Raw genomic sequence first — 23,097 nt, 5'->3', positions numbered from 1 at the left:
CCTTCCAAAGATCCCACTTGCAAATATCATCGTATTGGGAGTTAGGGCTTCAACATATGAATTTGGGGAAGATGCAAACATTTAGTGCATTAGACCAACTTAAAGCAATTGTGGTTGGGACGGAAAGAAGACAGAATCAAGCAAAAGATTTTTAAGAGATGGGAGGATGAAAAGGGGCAAATATTCTGCATTGTACAGTTGGTACATAGTGGTTTTATTAACTAGATTAGGGAAATAAGAGAAGCAGCAAAGGTGAAAAGAAGCTGTAGGTTAGGTCATGTTGAGTTTGAGAATCATATGATGTTGAGAATCACATGAGACATCCAGATGGAAATGTTTAGTAGACCATTTGAAATTTCACTCCAGCACTTAGAACCAAAGACTGGTTAAAATGTGTACATTATGGGGTCATTAGAATCCAGATCATAGTTGAAAGCCAAATTGATGAAATTGGATAGGGACAGTGTAGAAAATAGAGAGGGACAAGAAGGAGGTAGGGAAGACTAACATAGAAAGAAGAATCAGAGCTCAAGAAAAAGAAAAAATAGAGGTAAAGTCCTGACAAATTTTATTACGGAACCCAGTAGTAAAAAGGTACACAAAGGAAAGTAGAAAAAATCAAAAAGTGGAAACTGTTAAATATCAAGAATTGAAACATTCTTTAAATTTTAAAATTAAGAGATTTATGGTGTTTTTAGCATTAGCCTTGTCAATATAAGCAGAAACCAGATTACGATGGGTTCAACAATAATTTGAAGAAAAAGTCAGTGGATGTAAACAGAGGTGTATTTGTAAATAAATTTTTTAAATAGTTTACAAATGAATAAATCTGTAAATTTTATTTTAGGCTTGCGTTGGTGTGATGTTAGTGGGCCCAACAGGTGGAGGAAAAACAACAGTCAGAAGAATTTTAGAAAAAGCATTGATACTATTACCAATTGTAGACTTGTTATCAGTTGAAGGAAGGGAATCTGCTTCAAAGGTAAAGATATAGTAAATAAACGTTTCTCCATTTGTTTATATCTCATTTTATATTTCAGTTAACATTTTATGTTTTCTTTACTTAAGCGTTTTTATTATTAAATTTTTTGCTACGAATTTTGTAGTTAGGAGTCATTGTAATGAGTGAGATTTTTTTTTTTGCATTTAAATCTTAAACTAATAATTGCTAGTATAAAATAAAACTGTTGAATTGTATATTAGTTTTGTATCTAGCCACTGTACTGTATGGCCTCTGAGTTCTAACTGTTTTTAGTTATCAATTGAATCATCTTCAAATGAAAATAATTTTCTCTTTTTCAGTGTTTATATAACATTTTTTTTGGTTTTACTGAATTAATTAACCCTCCAAGACAATGTTAACTATAATATTGGCCCCATAATTTATCTGGAATGCATTTAACATTTCTGCATTTAATATGATGTTTGCTCTTGGTCTCTGGTAATTATTCTTTATGATACTTTGGATATTTCCATTCCCATTACACTTTGGTTTTTTGACTGTAAAAATTTATTAAATGATTTTTTAGCATCTATTTTTATCTTTTAATTGGTTAATAAGATGTATTGGTAGATTTACTGATACTAAATTGTTCTTGAATGCATAGAATAGCCCCTACTTAGTCATGATATATATTTATTCAATATAAAGTTAGGCTCCAGTAAATAGTACCTTACTTATCACATTTAAAGATGCATTGTTGGTAATGTATTCCAAAAGTCTTAGAAAGTCAAGTTCTCAGTTACATGGATTTTTTTTCAGTTAGTGTGAAATATCCTGCTTCAAAATGACTCATATAGTAGTTCATGATTTTTTATCCTTTCCTCTGTCAAAACTCCCCTTCTCAGTAGATCTCAATTAGTTCTTAAGCAATTATTGTTATTAATAAGAGATGAATTATAACAGCAATAATAATAATAATAACTATTATTTATGACATACTAAATATGGGCCAAGTACTGTATTAAAACACTTTCACTTGAATTATCTCATTTAATCCTCACAACAACCCTATGGGCAGTAATTTGCTTTACTAAAAACAGTTTTTTAATTACATAAGTACTATGTACAATTGAGAGAAGTTTGGAAAATAAAAAAATATAAAGAAATATTAATCACCTAGAAAGAATAACTGAAAACATTTTGCTGTATTTCTTTTGATTATTTTTTTCTACACTAAATATTTGAGATAGTACTTTGCATAAATTATCTCAATTTTTAAAATCTTGGTATTTTCAACTCATATATGCTGAGAATTAACCCCATGTCATTAAAAGCTTCTCACAAATAACATGCCTAGGAATAAATTTGCCAATAGGAGAAAGATTTGTATACCAAAAATGATAAACATTACTGAAAGAAATTACAGATGTATGTAAATAGACATCTTCTGTTCATTGAATGGAAAACTTTATATTATTAAGATGGTAATATTCCCCAAAGTGATCTACAGATTCAGTGCAACCCCTATCAAAATTCCAATGGCCCTTTTGCAGAAATGGAAAAGCCAGTCTTCAAATCTATATGAAATTGTCAAGGGCCTCAATTAGCCAAAATAATATTGACAAAGAAAAACAAAGTTAGAGAACTCATACTTCCCAATTTCAAAACTTGTTACAGTCGTCTCCTCTTCTAAGACCCCTAGTGGATGCCTGAAACTGCAGACTGTACTAAATCCTATACTTACTGTATTTTTTCCTATGCATACATTCCTTTGATGGTTTAACTTATAAATTAGGCACAGTAAGAGATTAACAACAATAACATAATAAAATAGAACAATTATAACAATATACTGTAATAAAAGTTATGTGAATGTGGGCTCCCTTTCTTTCTCAAAAAATCTTATTGAATTGTACTTACACTTCTATTTGTGATCTGTCAATTTGATAACCAAGATGACTTGGTTACTAAGTGACTGACAAGAAGTTAGTATATACCACATGGATATGCTGAACAAAGGGATGATTCACATTCCAGGTGAGATGGTGCAAGATTTCATCATGCTACTCAGAGCAGCACACAATTTAGAACTTATGAATTGTTTATTACCAGAGTTGTCCACTTAATATTTTTGGACTGTGGTTGACCACAGGAAACTGAAACCATGGAAAGCAAAACTACAGATAAGGGGGACTGCTGTATTTAGGGTATGTAGAGCTGAGTAAGTTAAATGAGGCTGTTATGGTGGGCCCTAACCCAATCTGACTGGTGTCCTTATTAGAAGAGAAAATTTGGAAAAACAAAGAGACATCAGGGATATGTGTATGCACAGAGAAAAGGCAATGTGAGGACACAGTAAGAAGGCAGTCATCTGCAATCCAAGGAGAGAGGCCTCAGAAGAAATCAAACCTCCTGACACCTTGATCTTAGACTTCTAGCCCCCAGAACAATGAGAAAATAAATTTCTGTTGTTTAAGCCACCCAGTCTGTGGCATTATGTTATGGCATCCTAAATAGCTAACAATATAGTTTGAATTGATATCAACTTAGCTTCAATAGCATACATTAATTCTACCCCTATCCTGCTCTGTCCTCTTCTTTATGTTGTTATTGTCACAAATTACATGTCTGTGCATTGTGTGACCATAAATATAGATTTATCATTATTGTTTATGCATTTATCTTTTAATTAATACACAGACCAAAAAATTACAAACCAAAAAATACAGCAATACTAGCTTTTATATTTACCTATGTACTTATTTTAACCAGAGATCTTTATTTCTTTATATGTCTTTGAATTACTAACTAGTGTCCTCTCATGTTAGCCTGAAGCATTTATCATTTTATTCATCCCTTTAGCATTTCCTGTAGAGAACGTCTCCTAGGGACTATTTAGCTTTGGTTTATCTGAAAATGTCTGTTTCTCCCTGTCTTTTGAAGGATGGTTTTGCCAGATGTAGAATTCTTGGTTGACAGTTTCGTTTGTTTGTTTGTTTGTTTAACACTTTATATCATCTCGTGTTTTCTGGCCTCCATGTTTTCTGATGAGAATATTGGCTTTTAATCTTATTGAAGATACCTGGTACATGATGAGTTGCTTCTTTCTTGCTGCTTTCAAGATTTTCTCTTTGTCTTTAGTTGTTGACAGTTTGATTATACTGTGTGGATCTCTTTGAGTTTATTTTGCCTGGCATTTGTTGAGCTTCTTGGATGTGTATATTATGACTTGCATTAATTGGGAAATTTTTGACCAGTATCTTTACAAATATTGTTTCTGCCCTTTCTCTCTTTTCCTCCTTCTAGGATTCCCATAATGCATAGGTTGGTGTGCTTTATGATATTCCATAGGTCCCTTAGACTGTCTTCATTTTTTTTCATTCTTTTTTTCTTTCTGCTCCTCAGAATGGGTAATTTCAGTTGCCCTGTCTTCAAGTTTGCTTATTCTCTTATCTATCTGATTAAATATGCTATTGAACACCTTTTCATCTTTAGAATTTCTGTTTGGTTCTTTTTTATCATTTCTACCTCCTTATTGATATTCCCTACCCAGTCTTACATCATTTCCCAATCTTCTCAAACTTCCTCTGTGCTGGGGTAGTTCTTCACTGATTAGCTGGGCCTGCTCTGAGCCTAGGGATCAAACTGAAATGAAAGTTTAAGGTCTTCTTAGGTCTTCTCTGTGCACGTATCTTGACTGTGTGTGGCTTTTACAATTTCCAAAGATTCCCACCTCAGCTTCTCATTGGGGCCTTAGATGATTTATTGTATGCCCTCCACCTGTATGTAATCCCTTGTCCCTGGCTTCTGTGAGTCTGTAGTCTCCTGAAGAAGTGTCTGCCACATTTCCTGCCTGAGATCTGAGTTAAGTGGAACAGAAACCAGTTCTTCAGGCAGCACCCAGACAGGTTAGAATGTTACAAATAAGATCTACTTGAGTGACAATTCTGACCTGAAGCTTAAAAGTGTATCTTGCTCTTTCTTACCTCTACATTCAATCCTGGTTCCTGACACTCTACATCTCAGTTCATATACTGAGTTCCTAGATTAGGCACAGTGGGATTTATTTTTCCATTTTTTTCTGGTGGTACTGTTTGTAGTATTTAATATTTTTAAGAATAATGATTTGTATGTTATGGCTAGTTTTAATTAGTCAATTTTTACTGTTCCTTGCAAATTGCCACCTTTATAGAGAATGTTTCTTTGGTATAAAAGACTTATACTAAAACCCTTTGGTAATAGCAATGCAAAAATATTAAATAATTGTACTATTAATGACTTTAAAAACTACACTGGATTTTTCCCAGATTCCAGGTAAAAAAGGAAAAGTAGATGTATGTGTTTTAAATCCAAAGTCTGTCAGTCTTGGTGAACTATATGGACAACTGGATCCTAATACTATGGAATGGACTGATGGATTACTATCAGCAACAATTCGAAGTTATGTGTGCTTTAAGACTATAAGGTACTCAAAGAAAGACATTGATCTCGGACAAAAGTCAAGAATCTCAGATTTATCTGATGTAAGTTTAATATTTTTAATTGACTAATGTGAATTATTTAATTGCTTATCCAAAGATTGATATTAAAACATCACAAGATTCCTATTAGTGTAAAGTAAATTTTTAAAATTATGAACAGTTAAAAAAGGAAAAGTAAGTTACTAAAAAAACAGAAAATATGCTGTTGAGAGTTTTAAAATGGCCAGTAAACAATAGAAGGAAGTTAAAGATATTTGCTTTTAAAGAAACACAAAATGAATTAAGTCTAATGGAGAATAGTCTAATAATTCAAGCACCACCAATATTCCTTACAAGTTAGTGAGGTAAAAAGAAATGCCTCAGCAGAAGAGTGAATGAAGTATTTGATACAAAATGCTTGATCAAGGGATAAATATGAATAGCAAAAAAAGTCTGAAAATTTGTATTCTTGCTAGTAATAAGTATAGATCACTGGTAAATTTCATTAGCTAAAATGTATTAACAAAATGATGATATTTGAAACCATACAGATTAGCAAAGACTAAAAAATAGAAAAATAATAATCCATATTTACAAGGTTGTCTAGTAGAAATTTACACATGCCTGGGGATCTATACTGAGATTTTTAACTAGAAATTCCTTTTGATTTAGAAATCCACTCCTAATAATTTATACTAAGGAAATAAAATTTTTGTTGCATTATTGCTATTTTTATATTGTTATGAGAATGTTTTCTATATTAAAAAGTAATCATTTGACTATCATATATGCTGTACATATTATCTCCGATCCATGATAATAAGTTTATCAATACATTCTTTTGTAGATTCTCACTTTTCAGTCACACCATAAAAGGCTTTCCCTGGTCTAAGATTATTCTGGTATACTGATGGTTGCTTAGTACCAAGCATACAATAAACTCTTTCAAGCCTTTGATCTGTGTGTAATTTATTTCAGTTTATGTAATAAACTTAATTTTTTCTCGGGTGGAAAATGTTCTGACACAATTAATTTATCTCTTTCCACTAATATAAAATGATACTAAATGCTAATGTATATCGGTCTGTTTCTGCATTCGTTATTCTGCCTCTCTGTTTAAATAGCATAATGACACAATTTTAATTACACTAGCTTTACAGTAGGTTTTAATATCCAGAGAACTAGTCCCTCTTCATCAGTCTTCTTTTTTGGAATTTATTTCATAGCTGCTCTGCAGTTTTTTATTATGTTTTAGTTTTATTGCATTGTAATTAAAGAATATTGTCTCTCATGTTTCTCTTATTTTTAGAATATTTTAAATTTACTTAATATTATTATAAAATTTTTTAAATTTTTATAGGCAAGTTTATTTCACTTACATTTGTTGGTTATAACATGTTTGAGCTCACTGTTGTCATTTGTTTTATATTATGATTATTTTTAAATATCCAGTTTCTGTTTTCTTTGCTTTGATTTGTTTGTGTGGTTCTTCTGATAATTTGGAAGATCAGTAGTCTATTTTTGTACTTCTAGGTGTTACTTTTATAGCTGTAATTTTACATAATACCATTAATTCTCCATTTAGATGGTATCTATTGACATTTCATCATGTGTGTAATGATGGAATTACTACACTTTCGCTTTTTCCAACTCCCTTTTTGCTCTTCTTACCACCCAATTTTGGCAAATTATATTATTATTTTATTCTTACTTTTTCTTGTGTTCATTGTTTTAATTATAAATATACTTATGATTATATTATTCATTTTTCAATTTTAAGTAATTACTTGGAATCACCAACACCCTGCTTTTAAATAAAAACATCAGTGTAATTAAATGACTTCTCACTATTTCTTCACCCCTGACTTTTACTAGCTATGTTATTATTTCATTGTGGCAGAGTACATCTATATCCTTCACGCTAGCCATGTTTTTGGAAATAAAGATTCCTTATTGTAGAGATGATAATTCTTCCAAAATTGAGCTATAAATTCAATGCAATTTTAATCAAAATCCCATCAAGTTTTGTTAAAACAACTTCGTTGAGATATAATTCATGTTATAAGATTCACTCATTCAGAGTGTACAATTTAGTGGCTTTCAGTATATTCACAAAGTTGTACAACCATTGCCATGACCTAATTTTAAAACATTTTTAACACCCCAAAAACAAACTTTATAATCACTAGCATTCCCTCCCCCATTCTCAAATCACCACCTTCTCCCCGCCCCACTCCCCAATGCTGGCCCCCCATTAATCTATTTTCTGTCTCTATAGATTTACTTATTCTGGACATTTCATATAAATTGAATCATATAATATGTAGGCTTTTGTGATTAGCTTCTTTCACTTAGCATAATGTTTTCAAGGTATATCCATGTTGTATCATGTATCAGTGCTTCATTCCTTTTTATTGCTGAATAATATTCCATTGTACAGATATATCATATTTTGTGTATGCTTCAGTTGATGGACACCCAAGTGGTTGTGAAGTGGCAAATTAATATCCCTCAGTTTTGGTTTGATTTGCATTTCTCTAATGACTAATGATATTGAACATGTTTTTATGTTGCTTATTGGCCATTTGTATATCTCCTTTGGAAAAATATTTATTGAGAGCCTTTGCCTCTTTCTTTTTTTATGTTTATTTTATTTTACTTCTCAAAATACATTGTATTTGATTTTCATGCCCCTTTACCCACTCCTCCTCCACCCCCGCCCCTCCCCCGCCACATCATATCTGTGCACTTGCTTTGCCTCTTTCTTAATTGTTACTTATCTTTTAATTATTGAGTTTGAAGAGTTCTTTCTGAATACATGTCCCTTCTCATATATATGATTTGCAAATATTTTCTCCTATTCTGTGGTTGTCTTTACTTTCTTGATGTTATTGTTTGCAAGACAAAAGTCTTTAACAAAGTCCCATCTATCTACTTTTTCTTTTGTCACTTGTCCTTTGGGTATAATATCCTTAAAAAGCTTTGCATAACTCAAGGTTACAAAAATTTACTTCTATGTTGTATTCTAAGAGTTTTATTTAGGGACGTATTTTCAGAGTTAGGAAGTTCTTAACTAAGACTGGATGCCCAAAAACCTAAATCAAAAGATAAAAGGATTTGATTATAAATATAAAAATAAATGTGAAAATATTTTTGCAATAGTTACAACAAACCAAGTTTAAAAAAACTGCAATCTAGAAGAAAATATCTACAATATACATAGATAATGAATTAAGTATCCTAATATAAAAAAGAACTTCAAAAACGAATAAGAAATTAACAACTAAATAAGGGAATGAGGAAAGGCTATGAATAGAAAATTGATAGAACAAATACAAATTGCCAGTAGTCATGTGAAAAGATACTCAACCTAGCTGTTAGTTACAGAAATAAAAGTTATAACAATAATAGGCACAGTTTTTTTTCTCATTAGATTTTTTCAAAACATAAGACTATTGGTAGTGAGCACATTCAGTGTTAACAAGGATGTGTAGAAAAATGCATTCTCATACCTTGTTGGTGTGGGTGTTATTGCCACAAACTTTTAGAAAGAAACCTAACAGAAATTATTAAAAAATAAAATACATATAACCTTTGATCCACAATCCCACGTTTAAAAAAAAATCTATCTTGAGAAAGAAATGCACTAGAGCATTATGACATATCCAAGGATAATTTCTGACTTTTGTAATGGGAATAATAAGTGGACATAGCCTGAGACTTGCTTACCTTCCTGATGAGGCTTGGAAATTAGCAGCAACTGATTACTGTTCCTTGTATTGCTAGAATATGGTTGAAGCCTAAGCACCCTGATTTGGTCTCTGTCTTCAGAACCCGCACAGTGCTCCCAATACTGTTCTAGTATTTGGTTTTCTCCCACAATACTCTTGGCAGTAAAGGAAACCAGTGCCACTGAGCTGATGACATATTAACTCAGCTCCTCTGGGGAGGTTAGTAGTTAACCTCCCCACGACCCCGGATAATTAAGAGTTAACTCTAGGCATACATCAGAATTTCTCAAAGGTTGATGTAAGAACAACCTGTATTAGAATCACCTATGGTGTATATTAAAAATGGAAATTCCTGGGCTTCATCCCAAACCTATTCAATCAAAATCTCCAAGGATGAGGTATTAGAATCTGCAGTTTAATAAACTGCAGGCAATTCTTATGTGCCCTAAAATTTGAGAACTGATATGAAGGAAAGTCTAGGAAAAATATGCACCAAAATGTCAATGGTGGTTGTCTAGAGATGATGGAAATTCAGAGAACTTTTGCTTTCTCCTTTGTGCTTTGCTATGTTATTTGAATATTTTATAGCAAGCATGTACTATCTTTGCAGGGGAAAAAAAAGAAACTAAAATAAAATAATTTTCTAAAAGGAAATAAGCTGTAGTCACAAGTCAGTTACATTATACTATGCTGGTTATGTGTTGATCTTTTCAGGAACAGAAACTTCTGCCTTTCATATTTTTATCACTCAAGAAAGTGTATTGACATATAAGTATAGTCTGTTGGGGTTGGAAAGCGTCATCAAATGAAAACTTAAGCATTATTGATTATATATTTTAGGTTTTCAGACTTGATTCCTCTGATATAGCAGGTATTGGTGATAATATTTTGGAGGAGATACAGAGAGATGTTAAAATTCCAGAAAGTCACAGTAAGTATTATTATTAAATTCAATAAAGATGATTAATTAATATAGAAGACAAACTGAGAGCCAATATGAGCTATATTTATATCTTTAAATATATTTTTGATTAGTGATATTTTGTTCTTGTACAATTTATTTTTTCTTTGTGTTTATTTAAATTTTTTATAGTATTACCACATATATAGTACCTACACATATTATTATTTTTTATAATAGTAAGGCTTAAATAGCCCTTCAGCTTATAAATAACCATTATTCTCTCATAAGAACCAAGTATAGATATTAAAGGTAGAAATAAATAATGATGTGAGAAGCATCAGTGGTAATCTACAATAGGATTGCCTCTGAAGTGAGACTCCAAGCAGTCTGTACGTGCCCAGGTCAAATCATACAACCCAAGCAGATTCATCTAAAATGAACTGCATAACCATTATATGCTGGACACTTTTCTTTGTGCCAGGGGGACAGAATGCATATATAACAAGGTCCCTTCTCCAAAGGAGCTTACAATCTGTTGGAGGAGCCCTGACCATTGCTTTCTCTACTCCGGGTTGAACCTCACATCAACACATCCACCAGTAGTGCATTTATGATTCAGACTTTGAAAGAGACTTCTGCTGCTGCTGCTTTTCTGAATTTTTATACGTTGTTTTTGGAGAGTACAGTGATTAGGCATAACAAGTTTCCTTGACAGGGCTTTAAGAATTCCTAGGGCAGGTATTTCAGCCACACAGAACCCCTCTTAGTAGTAGTGGCTATATGGATCCTAACTGTACTTTCTGATACCTCAGCGATACTTTGATGTCTTTTAGGTAGTTAATTATTTTATATTTTCTGTCTGCATAGTGACCTATTCACACTTCCCCTATCTTGCCCAGTAGATTTTTTGAAACTGGAGCACAGTAGTGGATGTATAGTGTGTGCTATCGTCTGAATGTGTCCCCTCAAAATTCGTATGTTGAAATCCTAATCTCCTAATCCCCAAGATGATGGTATTAGGAGATGGGGAGCCTTTGGGAGGTGATTAGGTCATGAGGGTAGAGCCTTCATGAAGATGCTCAAAAGAGAACCCTTGCCCCTTCCACTTTGGAAGGACAAATAAGGCGCCCTTCTGTGAACAAGGAAGATGGATTTCACCAGACACCAAATCTGCTGATGCCTTAATCATAAACTTCCCAGCCTTCAGAACTGTAAGAAATACATTTCTGTTGTTCGTGAGCTACTCTTCCAAGTTATTTTGTTATAGCAGCCTGAACAGGCTAAGACAGTGTGAAAGAGGATTAAATGAGTTCCACATGTGATACACTCTAAACTATCTAATTCTTTCTTCAAAGGGCATCTATTTCCCTGGGCTATTCCTCAGGGGCAGCATATCTAAAAAATATTTTGGGTGGAAGGGAAAAACTCACAAGTCATGTTATGAAAAAGGTAAAATCACAGATCTTTCTTTTATCCAAATTTTAAGGGTTAGTTTTACATTTCAACAATCTAAGAATGTCTAAACAATGCTTAAAGCATAAGTATATAGTGTGAGTAATTATTCATATTTAATAAATACTGGAAACTACACCCAAGCACATTCACTCTAGTGTTTTCAAGGATATCATTTTTCATCTTAGAAAATATTTTCTAAACAAACTAAAAATTTGCAAGATTGTGATGAAAGAAGAGTAAAATTATTTTCATTTACATTAAAAATGTTATTCTCTCCAGATTTTGATTGGCAGTGGATTATCCTGGATGGTCCAGTTGACACCTTATGGGTAGAAAATCTAAACTCTGTGCTAGATGACCCTAGAACATTGTGCCTAGCGAACAGTGAGAGAATAGCTTTAACTAATAAAATAAGAGTGATTTTTGAAGTGGACAGTCTCTCTCAGGCCAGTCCTGCTACTGTCAGCCGATGTGCAATGGTTTATATGGTAAGTTTTCAAAAAAAAATTCTTAACAAAGAAAATGTGTGTGTAGTATGGTAACTAGTCATTATCTACAGCATTTTAGTATTTACTTTATTTTTATCTCTGGGTCCATCAGGGTGACCCCAGTAGTTCAGAAGCTTGTGTACCCCAAAGCCTTATAATCCACAATTGAAAATGAATGTTATTACTACTGTTATTAATACTACTCTTAGTAATTGGAATTTTAATACCTCCCACAACTGTGAGTAAGTAGTAATAGACAGGTTAGTCTGCTGATATGAATTGTTTTCTTCAATAGAACACAGATTGCCCTGAAACATTTTCATACCCACTGCATGACTCTGAGGATGTGGGAAACACATTATCAAGACAGAGGTGAGGAAATAGAAGACACAGCAAAGAATAGTATTTTCTGTACATGAAATTAATTATGAGCTATGACAAGCCCTGTGCTCTAATCTACTTAACGGGTATGATGAATAGAGCTCAGTACAGGGCTGGCTTCTACATGAGCAGTCCCCTCGTCACATGCAGACAGCCTCAGCCCACCTCCCACACACAGTCTCCCTGCTGCTTGTTTTCCACAAGACCATGGCTAAACATCACAAATCATTCCAGAGAATGGTAATTCTTTAAGCTACTTTTGATCATTTGCCCTTTAACGAATGCTAGTTCTGAGCCATATTTGGCAGGAGGCAGTGGTGAAGTAAAAAGATAGTAAGAAAGTAGGAGGACACCCTATTTTTATTTATTTGCATAAAATTATCTTGCGCTTTTTATTATTAGGATCCTGTTGATTTGGGATGGGAGCCTTACGTTAAGTCATGGCTTTTAAAAACTTCTAAAATTATGAGTCAATCTGGAGTGGACTGTCTTGAATTCATGATTAAAAAAAGCGTCACAGACGGACTACAGTTTATAAAGAAGCATCAGAAATTTCAGCCATATCCTAGACCAGACTTAACAATTGTCATAACCCTCTGCAGAATTCTTGATGCATTCTTTGAATTCATGAGTCAAAATGGAGGATTTGGACAAAGTGAGTTTTTTTCCTTAAGTTATATTATATCTTACCTAGTCAATGCCAGTTTTTCACCTTTAATTAGATTTTATAAAAGAAAATAAAGAAAGGAAGGCCAGGAATTTTCAGTCTATTTGGACCAACAACAGACGCTCACATGGAACAAACTAAAAACTGTTTGTAGAGGAACATATCAATAAAGGTAAATTAATATCGTACATAAGTGTTGAAGGGTCACAAAAAAATGTAAAGAACCCTTAGAGGGTCTTTATTACGGAAGAATGTTTTTGCCATGTTTTAAAGATTCTTAGAGTTGAAAAGAGTGGAAAAAAATTTAAAATCCTAGGTGTAACCTAGGATTATTAATTATGCGAAGGCTTATGACATGGAAAGTAGTAAAACATATGTAGGGAGAGATCAACAGATTCAGAAGACAGTATAGCATTGTGGATAAAGACATGGTCTCTGGAGTCAGAATGCCTACATTCAAATACTGGTTCTATGCAGTTCCTGGTAAGATGGCAAATTAGCACAGGCTCCCAACTCTCTCTCTCAAACCCAGTTTTAGATCCATCAAACTAATACAGGAATTGTGAGAAATCCCTGGGGTGGCATAAGATGGTTTAGATCCCAGTTGGATGGGTGATAAGGTAGGGGAGAATATTTAGGTTTTCCTTTTCCCCATCTCCTTGGGGCTCTGAATGGGCTATTATCCTTCCCTTTGACAATTAGCACACCGCAGCACAGTTATGGGCAGCAACAAAATATCACGCTGGCAGTGAAGACTCTAGATTAAGTAGCAGGTAAAAATATATTTTCTCCTATTGCCAACTCCCTTCAGATCTTGAGGACTAAACGATTAAAAGAGAGATACCACACACTTAGAGCAGTGCCAGGGTAGATACAGATTATTAACACACAAGTTCTCTGCTTTGAAGAGTGTCTACTCTCACCCCAGATGCATATGTCTGTATTCATCAGACATGCAAGCCAGGGAAATGGGAGCACTGAAAACAAAGCAAGAAATAGTTAAAAAGATACAACTGAAGTTTAGGAGAAAAAAAAAAAGTTAAAAAACAAAATAAATGGGTTGAATGCTGGATTGGTTAGCTGAATAACAAATCAGTGAGAGCTAGAACACTCAAGGAGCTCTTTCAGAATGCATCAGGAAGGGCTAAAGAGATTAAATATTATGTGTTTTAAATACACATTAAATATATTTATGTAATACATAAATACATGTGTGTAAACAGTTGAGAAATGAATAAAAGTTGAAAGATTATCATCTATATAACAAACTAGAAAAAAAATTTTTAAATAAATAAACAGAGGGGAAGAAGTGTTTCAAGAAATAATTGCCAAAAAGTAGGTCTAAGATGAAGTATAAGTAACCTTGACACTTGGGCCATATAATCCAGCTGCCTCTATAGTGTCACAATAGCCAGAAGGTAGGGAAAAAATTAAAGTGTCCATCAGTAGATGAATGAATAAACAAAATGTGGTATATTCATACAATGTAATATTATTCAGCCTTAAAAAAGAATGAAATTCTAATATGTGCTATAACGTGGATGAATCTTGAAAACATTATGCTAAGTGAAATAAGCTAGACGCATAAGGACAAATATTGTATGATTCCACTTACATGAGGTACCTAGAATAGGCAAAAAAGTGGGTACAAAGTAGAATAGAGGTTATCAGTGGCTGGGGGAAAGGAGGAGTTATTGTTTAATGGGTACAGAGTTTCTGTTTGGGATGATGGAAATCTGAAATGGAAGTGGTGACAGTTGCACAACATTGTGAATGTACTTAGTAGCCACTGAGCCGTGCATGTAAAATATATATAATTTATAGATAATTTACTGCAACTAAAAACACACACATCCAAAAACTGCTGCTGCACTACTTGGACCTAATAGAGAAGGAGTGATTGATCATGGAACACCAAATAACAGGGCAGCCAGAAGCCCATCACAAGCTGGGTTCTGTCAGTACTCGCCACTGGAATATCCAGGTCAAGCACGATCATGACCAGAGGGCACAAACAATCTGAATGAGCAGGTAGCTCAGACCCCCCATGTTGTCCAACATTTTTGCTCCAGTACTCCTCTTCAAATCACACTTATTGCTATATCAGTGCTCCTTTATGACCAGCTGATGGAAGAGGGAAAAGTATGAGCTTGGTTTTTTGATGGGTCAGCTCAGTATGAGGTTGCAAGCCCAAAAGGATGGCAGCAGCATTGCAGCCTCACTTAGGAATAGCCTTGTAAGATGGTGGCAAAGGAGAATCATGCCAGTAGACAGAGATTTGGAAGGTACATTTGGTCATCCACTTGGGATGGAAGGAGAAGTAGCTCGAGTTCAGGTTATATTTGGATTCATAGGCAGTGGTGAATGTCTTGGTCAGCTGGTTGGGGAACTGAAAAGAGAAAGATTGGGAGCGAAGGGAATAAAGCGTTCTGGAATAGAGGCATATGAATGGATATATGGGAGTGGGCATTAAGTGCAAAGATCTTTGTATTGCGTGTTAGCACACCACAGAGCATCCACCATGAAAGAGGTACTAAAAAACCAAGTAGACTGTGATGCTTAATTTTGTGTGTTAACTAGGCTGGGCCACGATGCCCAGATATGTGATCAAACATTCTGTGAGTATGTTTTTGGATGAAATTAACATTTAAATTGGTGGATTTTGAGCAAAGCAGATTGCCCTTCCTAATGTGGATAGGCCTCTGCCAATCAGTTGAAGGCCTAAATAAAACAAAAGACTGACCTCCCCCAAGCAAGATGGAATTCTGAAAGCAGATGGCCTTTGGACCTGAACTGAAACATCAGCTCTCTTGGTCTTCAGCCTCACGGTCTTTGGATTTAAACCACAGATTTTGGACTTACTAGCTTCCATAATCACTTGAGCTAATTCCTTAAAATATCCCCTCCCTCCCTGGAGACCCCTGACTAAAACATAGAACAAATGACTCTTGACATCAGCTGACCTACTCCTGGCACAATGGGCACATGCACAGAATAGCCATGGTTAAACTATAAACTATGGCTACTTAGACACTAACGTTTCCTTGTATCCAAAGATTAGGAGTCAAGAAGGGGGTCACTGTTTTGATGACTTGATTCTGATCAGGAGGAGAAGGGCTTGTTATACACAATGAGAGCATGGAGGAATATGTGTGGAACCTAGTGATCCACCTGAGTATCTCTTGAGACCCCCTTTTCCAATTGTGACAGTAAATGAGCGAGTACAGCAACACTGGCCTGATAACAGTATATTGACTACAGGCTCAGAATCCTCAGGAATAAGGATCTAGGACATGCTACCTGGGAGACATCAAGATCAGCCAAGGTGGAAGTTGAAGGAGAGCAGAATCTAGTATGGATAGTGAAGGAGAGAGATGAGAAGTAGATACAAGTGGCATAAGGGGTGATGTGCTATCCAGATACCACTTCAAAGAAAGACTTCAGGCTCCAGTAGCTGAGAGTGCTATCAGCAAACAGCTTCCAACTTTCGGCTACATCAGGTTTTGCCTCCAGCCATTTCAGCTCTCATTGGCTCCAGAGCTCCTCATGGGGCTGGCTGAGGTTTGTTGTGCTTGCATCATAGTTCACCTTCTCCCTTTGCCCAGAACTGCTCCTTCTCCCTGCCTTCCACAGATATGAGGGGTCTTCTAAAAATTCATGGTAAGTTTTGTATTATCTTTTAATTCCATTTTCCATGAACTTTTTGAAGTACCCTTGTATTTATTTCTAATAAACATCCTGCATGCCAAACTTCATCTCAGCATCTGCTCTTGGAGAACTTGATCTGTGATGACACAGATCCAAAAAGCTTGATGAACCACAAGTAGGATAAACTAAGATAAGCAACACAAAATCCATCATAACTCATAATAAAAACATCTCAAAAGCAGCCAGAGCAGGGGGAAAGGGCATATTATGTACAGCAGAGCATACATGCCTGAAGACAATGGAGCAACATCCTTAGAGTACTTTAAATAATCAACCTAAAATATCACAAAAATAAAATGAAAAAAAGGCTTTTTTCAGACAAACCAAGTTGAAATGATTCATTACCCCTTCACTATAAGAAATGTTAAGAGCAGTCCTTTGGGAAAAAAGAAGTAATGCCAGATGGAAACTTGTATCTACACAAAGAAATAAAGACTTCAGGTGATTGTAAATATTTAGGCAAATATATGAAGTTTTTGTCATTTTAAAATTCCTCTAACTGACATCTGATAGTTAGGATACAAATAACAGCAATACATTTTAGAATATATAATGTATGTAGAAGTAAAATGTATAATGAAAATAGAACAAAAGATGAGAGAGGAAAAATAGAAGTAAATTACTGTAAGATTCTTGGTTTAGAGGCTTATTTTACAAATTGAGGTATAATTATCATATAACGAAATTCATCAATTTTAAGTGTACAACTTGATATGTTTTGACAGATGTATGCATTCATGTAACCATCACCATAATCAAGATGTATAACATTTTCTAGTGCGGGCCAGTGGCTCAATGGGTTTCTTTCTTCTGCATAATGAATATCCAGTTTTCCCAGCACCATTTATTAAAGAGGCTGTTCTTTCCCCAATGTATGTTCTTGGCATTTTTGTTAAAAATCAGTTGGCTGTATAAACGTGGATTTTTTTCTGGGTTTTCTGTTCTGTTGCATTGGTCCATGTGTCTGTTTTTTTGCCAGTACCATGTATAGCTTTGTACTATATTTTGAAGTCTGGTAGTGTAATGCTTCCTGCTTTATTCTTTTTGCTCAGGACTGCTTTGTCTATTCGGTGTCTTTTGTGATTCCATATGAATTTTAGGATTGTGTTTTTTATTTCTGTGAAGACTATTACTGATATTTTAATGGGGATGCATTGAATCTGTAGATCACTCTGGGTAGTATAGTCATTTTGACAATGTTAATTCTTCCAATCCATGAACATGGGATGGCTTTCCATTTTTTGGTATGTTCTTTAATTTCTTTCATCAGCATTTTGTAGCTTTCATTGTAAAGACCTTTCACCTCCTTGGTTGAATGTATTCCTAGGGTTTTGTTTTGTTTTGTTTTGTTTTGGGTAGCTATTGTAAATGGGATTCTTTCCTTATTTCTTTTTCAGCTAGTTTGTCATTGGTGTATAGAAATGCTACTGATTTTTGTATGTGAATGTTGTATCTTGCAACTTTACTGAATTCACTTATCAGTTCTAAGAGTTTTTTGGTGGAGTCTTTAGGTTTTCTATATATAAGATCATGTCACCTAGAAGCATCCAATTTGGATGCCCTTTATTTTTTTTCTCTTGCTAATTGCTCTGGGTAAGGCTTCCAGTATTATGTTGAATAAAAGCAGTGAAAATAGGTATTCTTATCTTGTTCCTGTTCTTAGAGGAAAAGCTTTCAACTGTTCTCTGTTTAGTATGTTGTTAGCTTTGGATTTGTCATACAAGGCCTTTATTGTGTTGAGATACTTTCCTTCTATACCTAATTTGTTGAAAATTTTTATCATGAAGGAATGTTGAATTTTATTAACTGCTTTTCTGCTTCTATTGAGATAATTATATGATTTTTGTCTTTCATTTCATTAGTGTGATATATCACACTATGATTTGCATATGTTGAGTCATCCTTGCTTCCCTGGGATAAATCCCACTTGATTATGGTGTATAATCTTTTTGATGTGCTGTTAAATTGGATTTGCTAGTATTTTGCTGAGAATTTTTGCATCTATTTATCAGGGATATTGGCCTTACTTTTTTTTTGTTGTGTCCTTGTCCGATTTTGGTATCAAGGTGATACTGGCCTCATAGAATGAGTTTGGAAGAATTTCCTCTTCTATGATTTTTTGAAATGGTTTGAGAAGAAATGGTATTAATTCTTCTTTAAAAGTTTGAAAGAATTCAGCAGGGAGGCCATCCTGTCCTGGCTTTTTATTTATTGGGAGACTGCTGCTTAGCGACCCAATTTTATTACTTGTTATTGGTCTGTTTAGGTTTTCTATTTCTTCTTCATTCAGGTTTGGTAGGTTGTATGTGTCCAGAAATGTACATTTTTGGAAAATTCTTGACCGTTACTTCTTTGTCTATTGCTTCTGTCAAGTTATCTCTACTCTCTACTTCTGGAACTCCAATCAGCTATTAACTTCTCATTCTGTCTTCTATATCGTTTAACCTCTGTTTCATACTTACACTTCTTTACCTGTCTGTGCCACAGCCTGGGTCATATCCTCAGATTTAACTTCCAATTTATTAATTCTCTGTTCAGCTGTGAAAAATCTATTGTTTAATCTGTTCCTTGGGACCTTAATTCTATTGATTACATGTTTTTCATTTCTACATGTTATATTTGGTTCTGTTACAAATTTGCTTTTCTTTTTTTTTTTAAGTCTTGTTCTCACAGTTATTTTTCTTTTACTTCTTTATTTTAAACACAAATTTCTCTATTCTCCTTCATATTTTAATTTTATTTCCCCAAGTAATTGGGGTATTAATTCTCTTTTATGCTCTATCAACTGATTCTTCTTCATACCGGATGTCTCTTTTTGTGATTTCTAGTTTTTTATTGTTTATATAAAGTTGAGGTTGTATTTAAGTAGTTTTGTGCACCTTTGCTTGTGCCTATTGGGGGACAATTTTGAATTTTCTTTACACAGAATTCTCAGTGTAAATTTGAGCCTATATTTACATGTTTCACAGGCCTGGGGTTTTATTTTCTCGTAGAACACTTTAATCACCCAGAAATCAAGGCAGAAAAAAGTTCCCTTATAGCTTCCCTGGATGACAGCCTAAATTTCCCTCATCTCCTTTCCATTGTGTAGCCCTTTCAGAGTCCTAGGTTATGCAGAAATCTAATCCAGATGCTCTTCTCCTATTATACAAAGTGTATTCTCCTGTCGTAGTCACAGAAACCCAATCCAGACTATCAAAACTTCCGTGGACACTGTGGTGTGTACCCATCTGTCCTTGACATCCTTTCTTGTTTATTATTCTGAAGGATCTACCTTTATTTTGAGCTCAGCTATGGTTTGTTGTTGTTGTTACTTTAGTTTTTTCTCTATACTATTATGTTTGGAGTGGTAGTGGGGGTCCATATCTGGTGATCTGCCATGTTAACGAAATGTCAATAAATTTGAAAACCTAGATGAAATGGATATTTTTGAAGTAAAGTATAAATTTCCCAAAATAATCTAAAATAATAAAGGAATAATATGAACATAACAGTAATCATGAAGTTGAATTTTTAAAAAGATCCCTCTCCACCAAAAAACAGAGCCAAGCTTGTAAGATTTTGTTGGTGATATTCACCAAATATTCAAGGAACAGATAATCCTTATCTTATAAAATCTCAAAAAAATGGAAGAAGGAAGCCTTTGCAACTTGTTTTATTAAGTTAGTATACAATTGATACCAAACCAGATGAAGTAGTACAGAGTGCATAATCATAGACCAATCTCATTTATAAACATGGATGCAAAAATTATGAATAAAATATTAGAAAACTGGATCCAATGTATAAAAAACACATAATGTAGGGTTTTTGTGTGTTTTTTTGTTTTTTAGTTTTGGTGGAGATGCCAGGGGATGAACCTGACAAAGTACTTTTATTTATTTTTATTTTTTATTTTATTTTTGTCCTTTTTGTGACCGGTAAGGGGATCGCAACCCTTGGCTTGGTGTCATCCGCACCGCACTCAGACAGTGAGTGCACCGGCCATCCCTATGTAGGATCCGAACCTGCACGGCGGAAGCACGGCTGTGCTCCCAGTGCCGCACTCTCCCAAGTGCACCATGCGGTAGGCCCCTGACAAAGTACTTTTTATCTTCAGCGTGTAAGAATGGTTTAACATTAGAATTACCTATCAGAATAACTCACCAAATAAGCATATCAAAAGAGAAAAACTTCATGATCATCTCAATAAATTTTTATTCATAGAAGAATTCTTTATAGTCATAAAAACAACAATAATCTGAACTCCAACCATGGGAGAATGGCTTAATAAATTATGGTGCAACAAAATCATGTTTCAAAGGATTTTTAATGACATGAAGACAGGCTTAAAATAAAAAAACAAGATAAGAACCCAGGCCTCTTTTTAATTTTTTAAGTTTAAATTTTAAAATGTTATATATTTATATAATTTATGTCTTTATATAAAAAACCATGAAGAAAAGCATCCATATGGGTGATTATTTTTCTCTGTATACTTTTCTGAATTTTCTAAATGTTCTATAGGAAGCATATTTTATTTTAATATTAAGAAAACAATTGTAAAATAAAAGATAAGCTAAAAGGAAGAATGAATAATTATTTACTCTGTGTTCCTCTGTGGAATGGATGACTTGAACATAAAAGGTGGGTGATGGGGTGAGAGGGAGATGACTACAATCTTCCTAAAGTGCACCTGCTGGTTGGTTGTTTTGATAAATTTCTTACTTGAAAGCATGCAACTTTTTTTTTTTTTTTTTTTTTTTTGGTGCTTCACCTTATTAGGACTCATTTATTGTTTAGTTTATAACATGTACCATGTTTGGAGGTAGTCACTTGAATGTAAAGTTTTCATTTTGGAACAGTCAAACTTATGAAAAAGAATAGAATGAAAATAAAAGAATGCAGCTTTATGCTTTGAATGAATAAGAATCAATTCAGATTATTGTAAGAACATTTTCTGCTCCTTTTATGCTTAAAAAAGTAACTCCCACTTTGGTCTGATAAAGTAACTCTAACATACCGTATGTGAAACAAAGATGTTCTCCTATGACAGTTCACTAACTTAGCAATATTAAAGGTTAAACTTCATTAGTTAAGCTGCTAAATTTTAGATCTGTTGTTAATTATGGATAAATACTCTTTTCTTTTTAAGGTGAGGATTTGATTGATACTTCAACTAAGGAGACAAATTCCCCAAAAGTTTCTGTCAAATTCAAGGGTACAGAAAAGAGGTCAGTTACATTCATTCAACAACATGTTTAAGTACCCATGAGGTACCAAACACTTCAGTATACATGGATTATTTGTCAATAAACCAGTATGTTTGTGATCTCATAATATCACAACTTACTTTGTTTTATTCCAACCTAGAGTCCTTTAAGTAATTAATACAAGATCACCCAATTTTTATGCCAAGTTTCAAAATAATGGTCATTATATTAATACATTTGCCCAGCCTCTGTGCTTATTTGAGAAAGGAATAAGATTAACATAAATTTATTTCATGAAACTGCCATTTATGAGCTAGCTATAAAATATTGAACCAATTACTAAATATATCCAAGCTTTGATTTTCTCATTTATAAAACTGTAATGAGATGTGCTACGTATTGAGAACAGATAGAGGCTGATACATAGTAAGTTCTCAATAAATTACAGCTATGGAAATTATTCATTCTGCATTTTTTCTGCCATTTTGCAGAACAAGATAGTCACTGTTGAGGCCTTCCTGCATCTCATTATGAGTCCCTAAGACATTCATGTCACATTTGCTTTAAAACATTCTAAATATGGTTTCCATCCTACCTGTCAGCTCTGCCTTCAAATCTATTCAGTTATTTAAATCTTGATTATGGCATCCTAGCCTAACGCTCCATCATTTCTTGCCTATACTGTTGTAATAGCCTCCTAATTAGTTTTCCCAATTCTTTCAGTCCATTCCCAACATAACAATCAGAGATTATTTTTAATTTTTATTAATAGTAGCCATAAAATAATATTTATAAAATATTTATAAGACATAAATAATAATATCACAAAAACCCATATACACACCACTCAGTTGTAGAAAAAGCATATTATTTTATTTTTGAAATCCCTTGTGTATGCTAGATCTTATGCCATCCCATCATGTGACATTCCTGGATTTGTGTTTATTAATATATTCCCAAGTAATATTTTTTTCATCTTTGTGTGTTTTTGAATTTTAAATAAATGAAGTCATTCAGTATGACCTTCTGTAACTTGCATTTTTTTATTCAGCATTATGTCCCTATGATTAGTCCATTGTGCTTAGGTTGTTTTCAATTTTTTGTTATTACAAGTAGTACTGTAATTAATATGCTGTGCATGTCTCCTGGTATTTATATGCAAGAGTTT

General features: G+C 33.8%; 1 protein-coding gene across 1 annotated transcript in view; it reads left to right on the top strand.

Annotated features, from left to right (window-relative positions):
* Window positions 1–23,097, top strand: part of DNAH14 (dynein axonemal heavy chain 14) — a 338,933-nt gene that overhangs the window by 172,780 nt on the left and 143,056 nt on the right. The window contains exons 36-41 of the mRNA XM_063082910.1: window positions 848–982; window positions 5,251–5,466; window positions 9,975–10,065; window positions 11,773–11,981; window positions 12,765–13,017; window positions 21,872–21,950. Of these exons, the coding sequence (XP_062938980.1) occupies window positions 848–982; window positions 5,251–5,466; window positions 9,975–10,065; window positions 11,773–11,981; window positions 12,765–13,017; window positions 21,872–21,950 (983 nt within the window). The remainder of the gene's footprint in view (window positions 1–847; window positions 983–5,250; window positions 5,467–9,974; window positions 10,066–11,772; window positions 11,982–12,764; window positions 13,018–21,871; window positions 21,951–23,097) is intronic.

Source organism: Cynocephalus volans, chromosome 18 (genome assembly GCF_027409185.1).
Source record: "Cynocephalus volans isolate mCynVol1 chromosome 18, mCynVol1.pri, whole genome shotgun sequence".
Taxonomy (NCBI): domain Eukaryota; kingdom Metazoa; phylum Chordata; class Mammalia; order Dermoptera; family Cynocephalidae; genus Cynocephalus; species Cynocephalus volans.
Note: the sequence above shows the minus strand (reverse complement) of the source record. Positions and strands in the feature narration are given on the sequence as shown.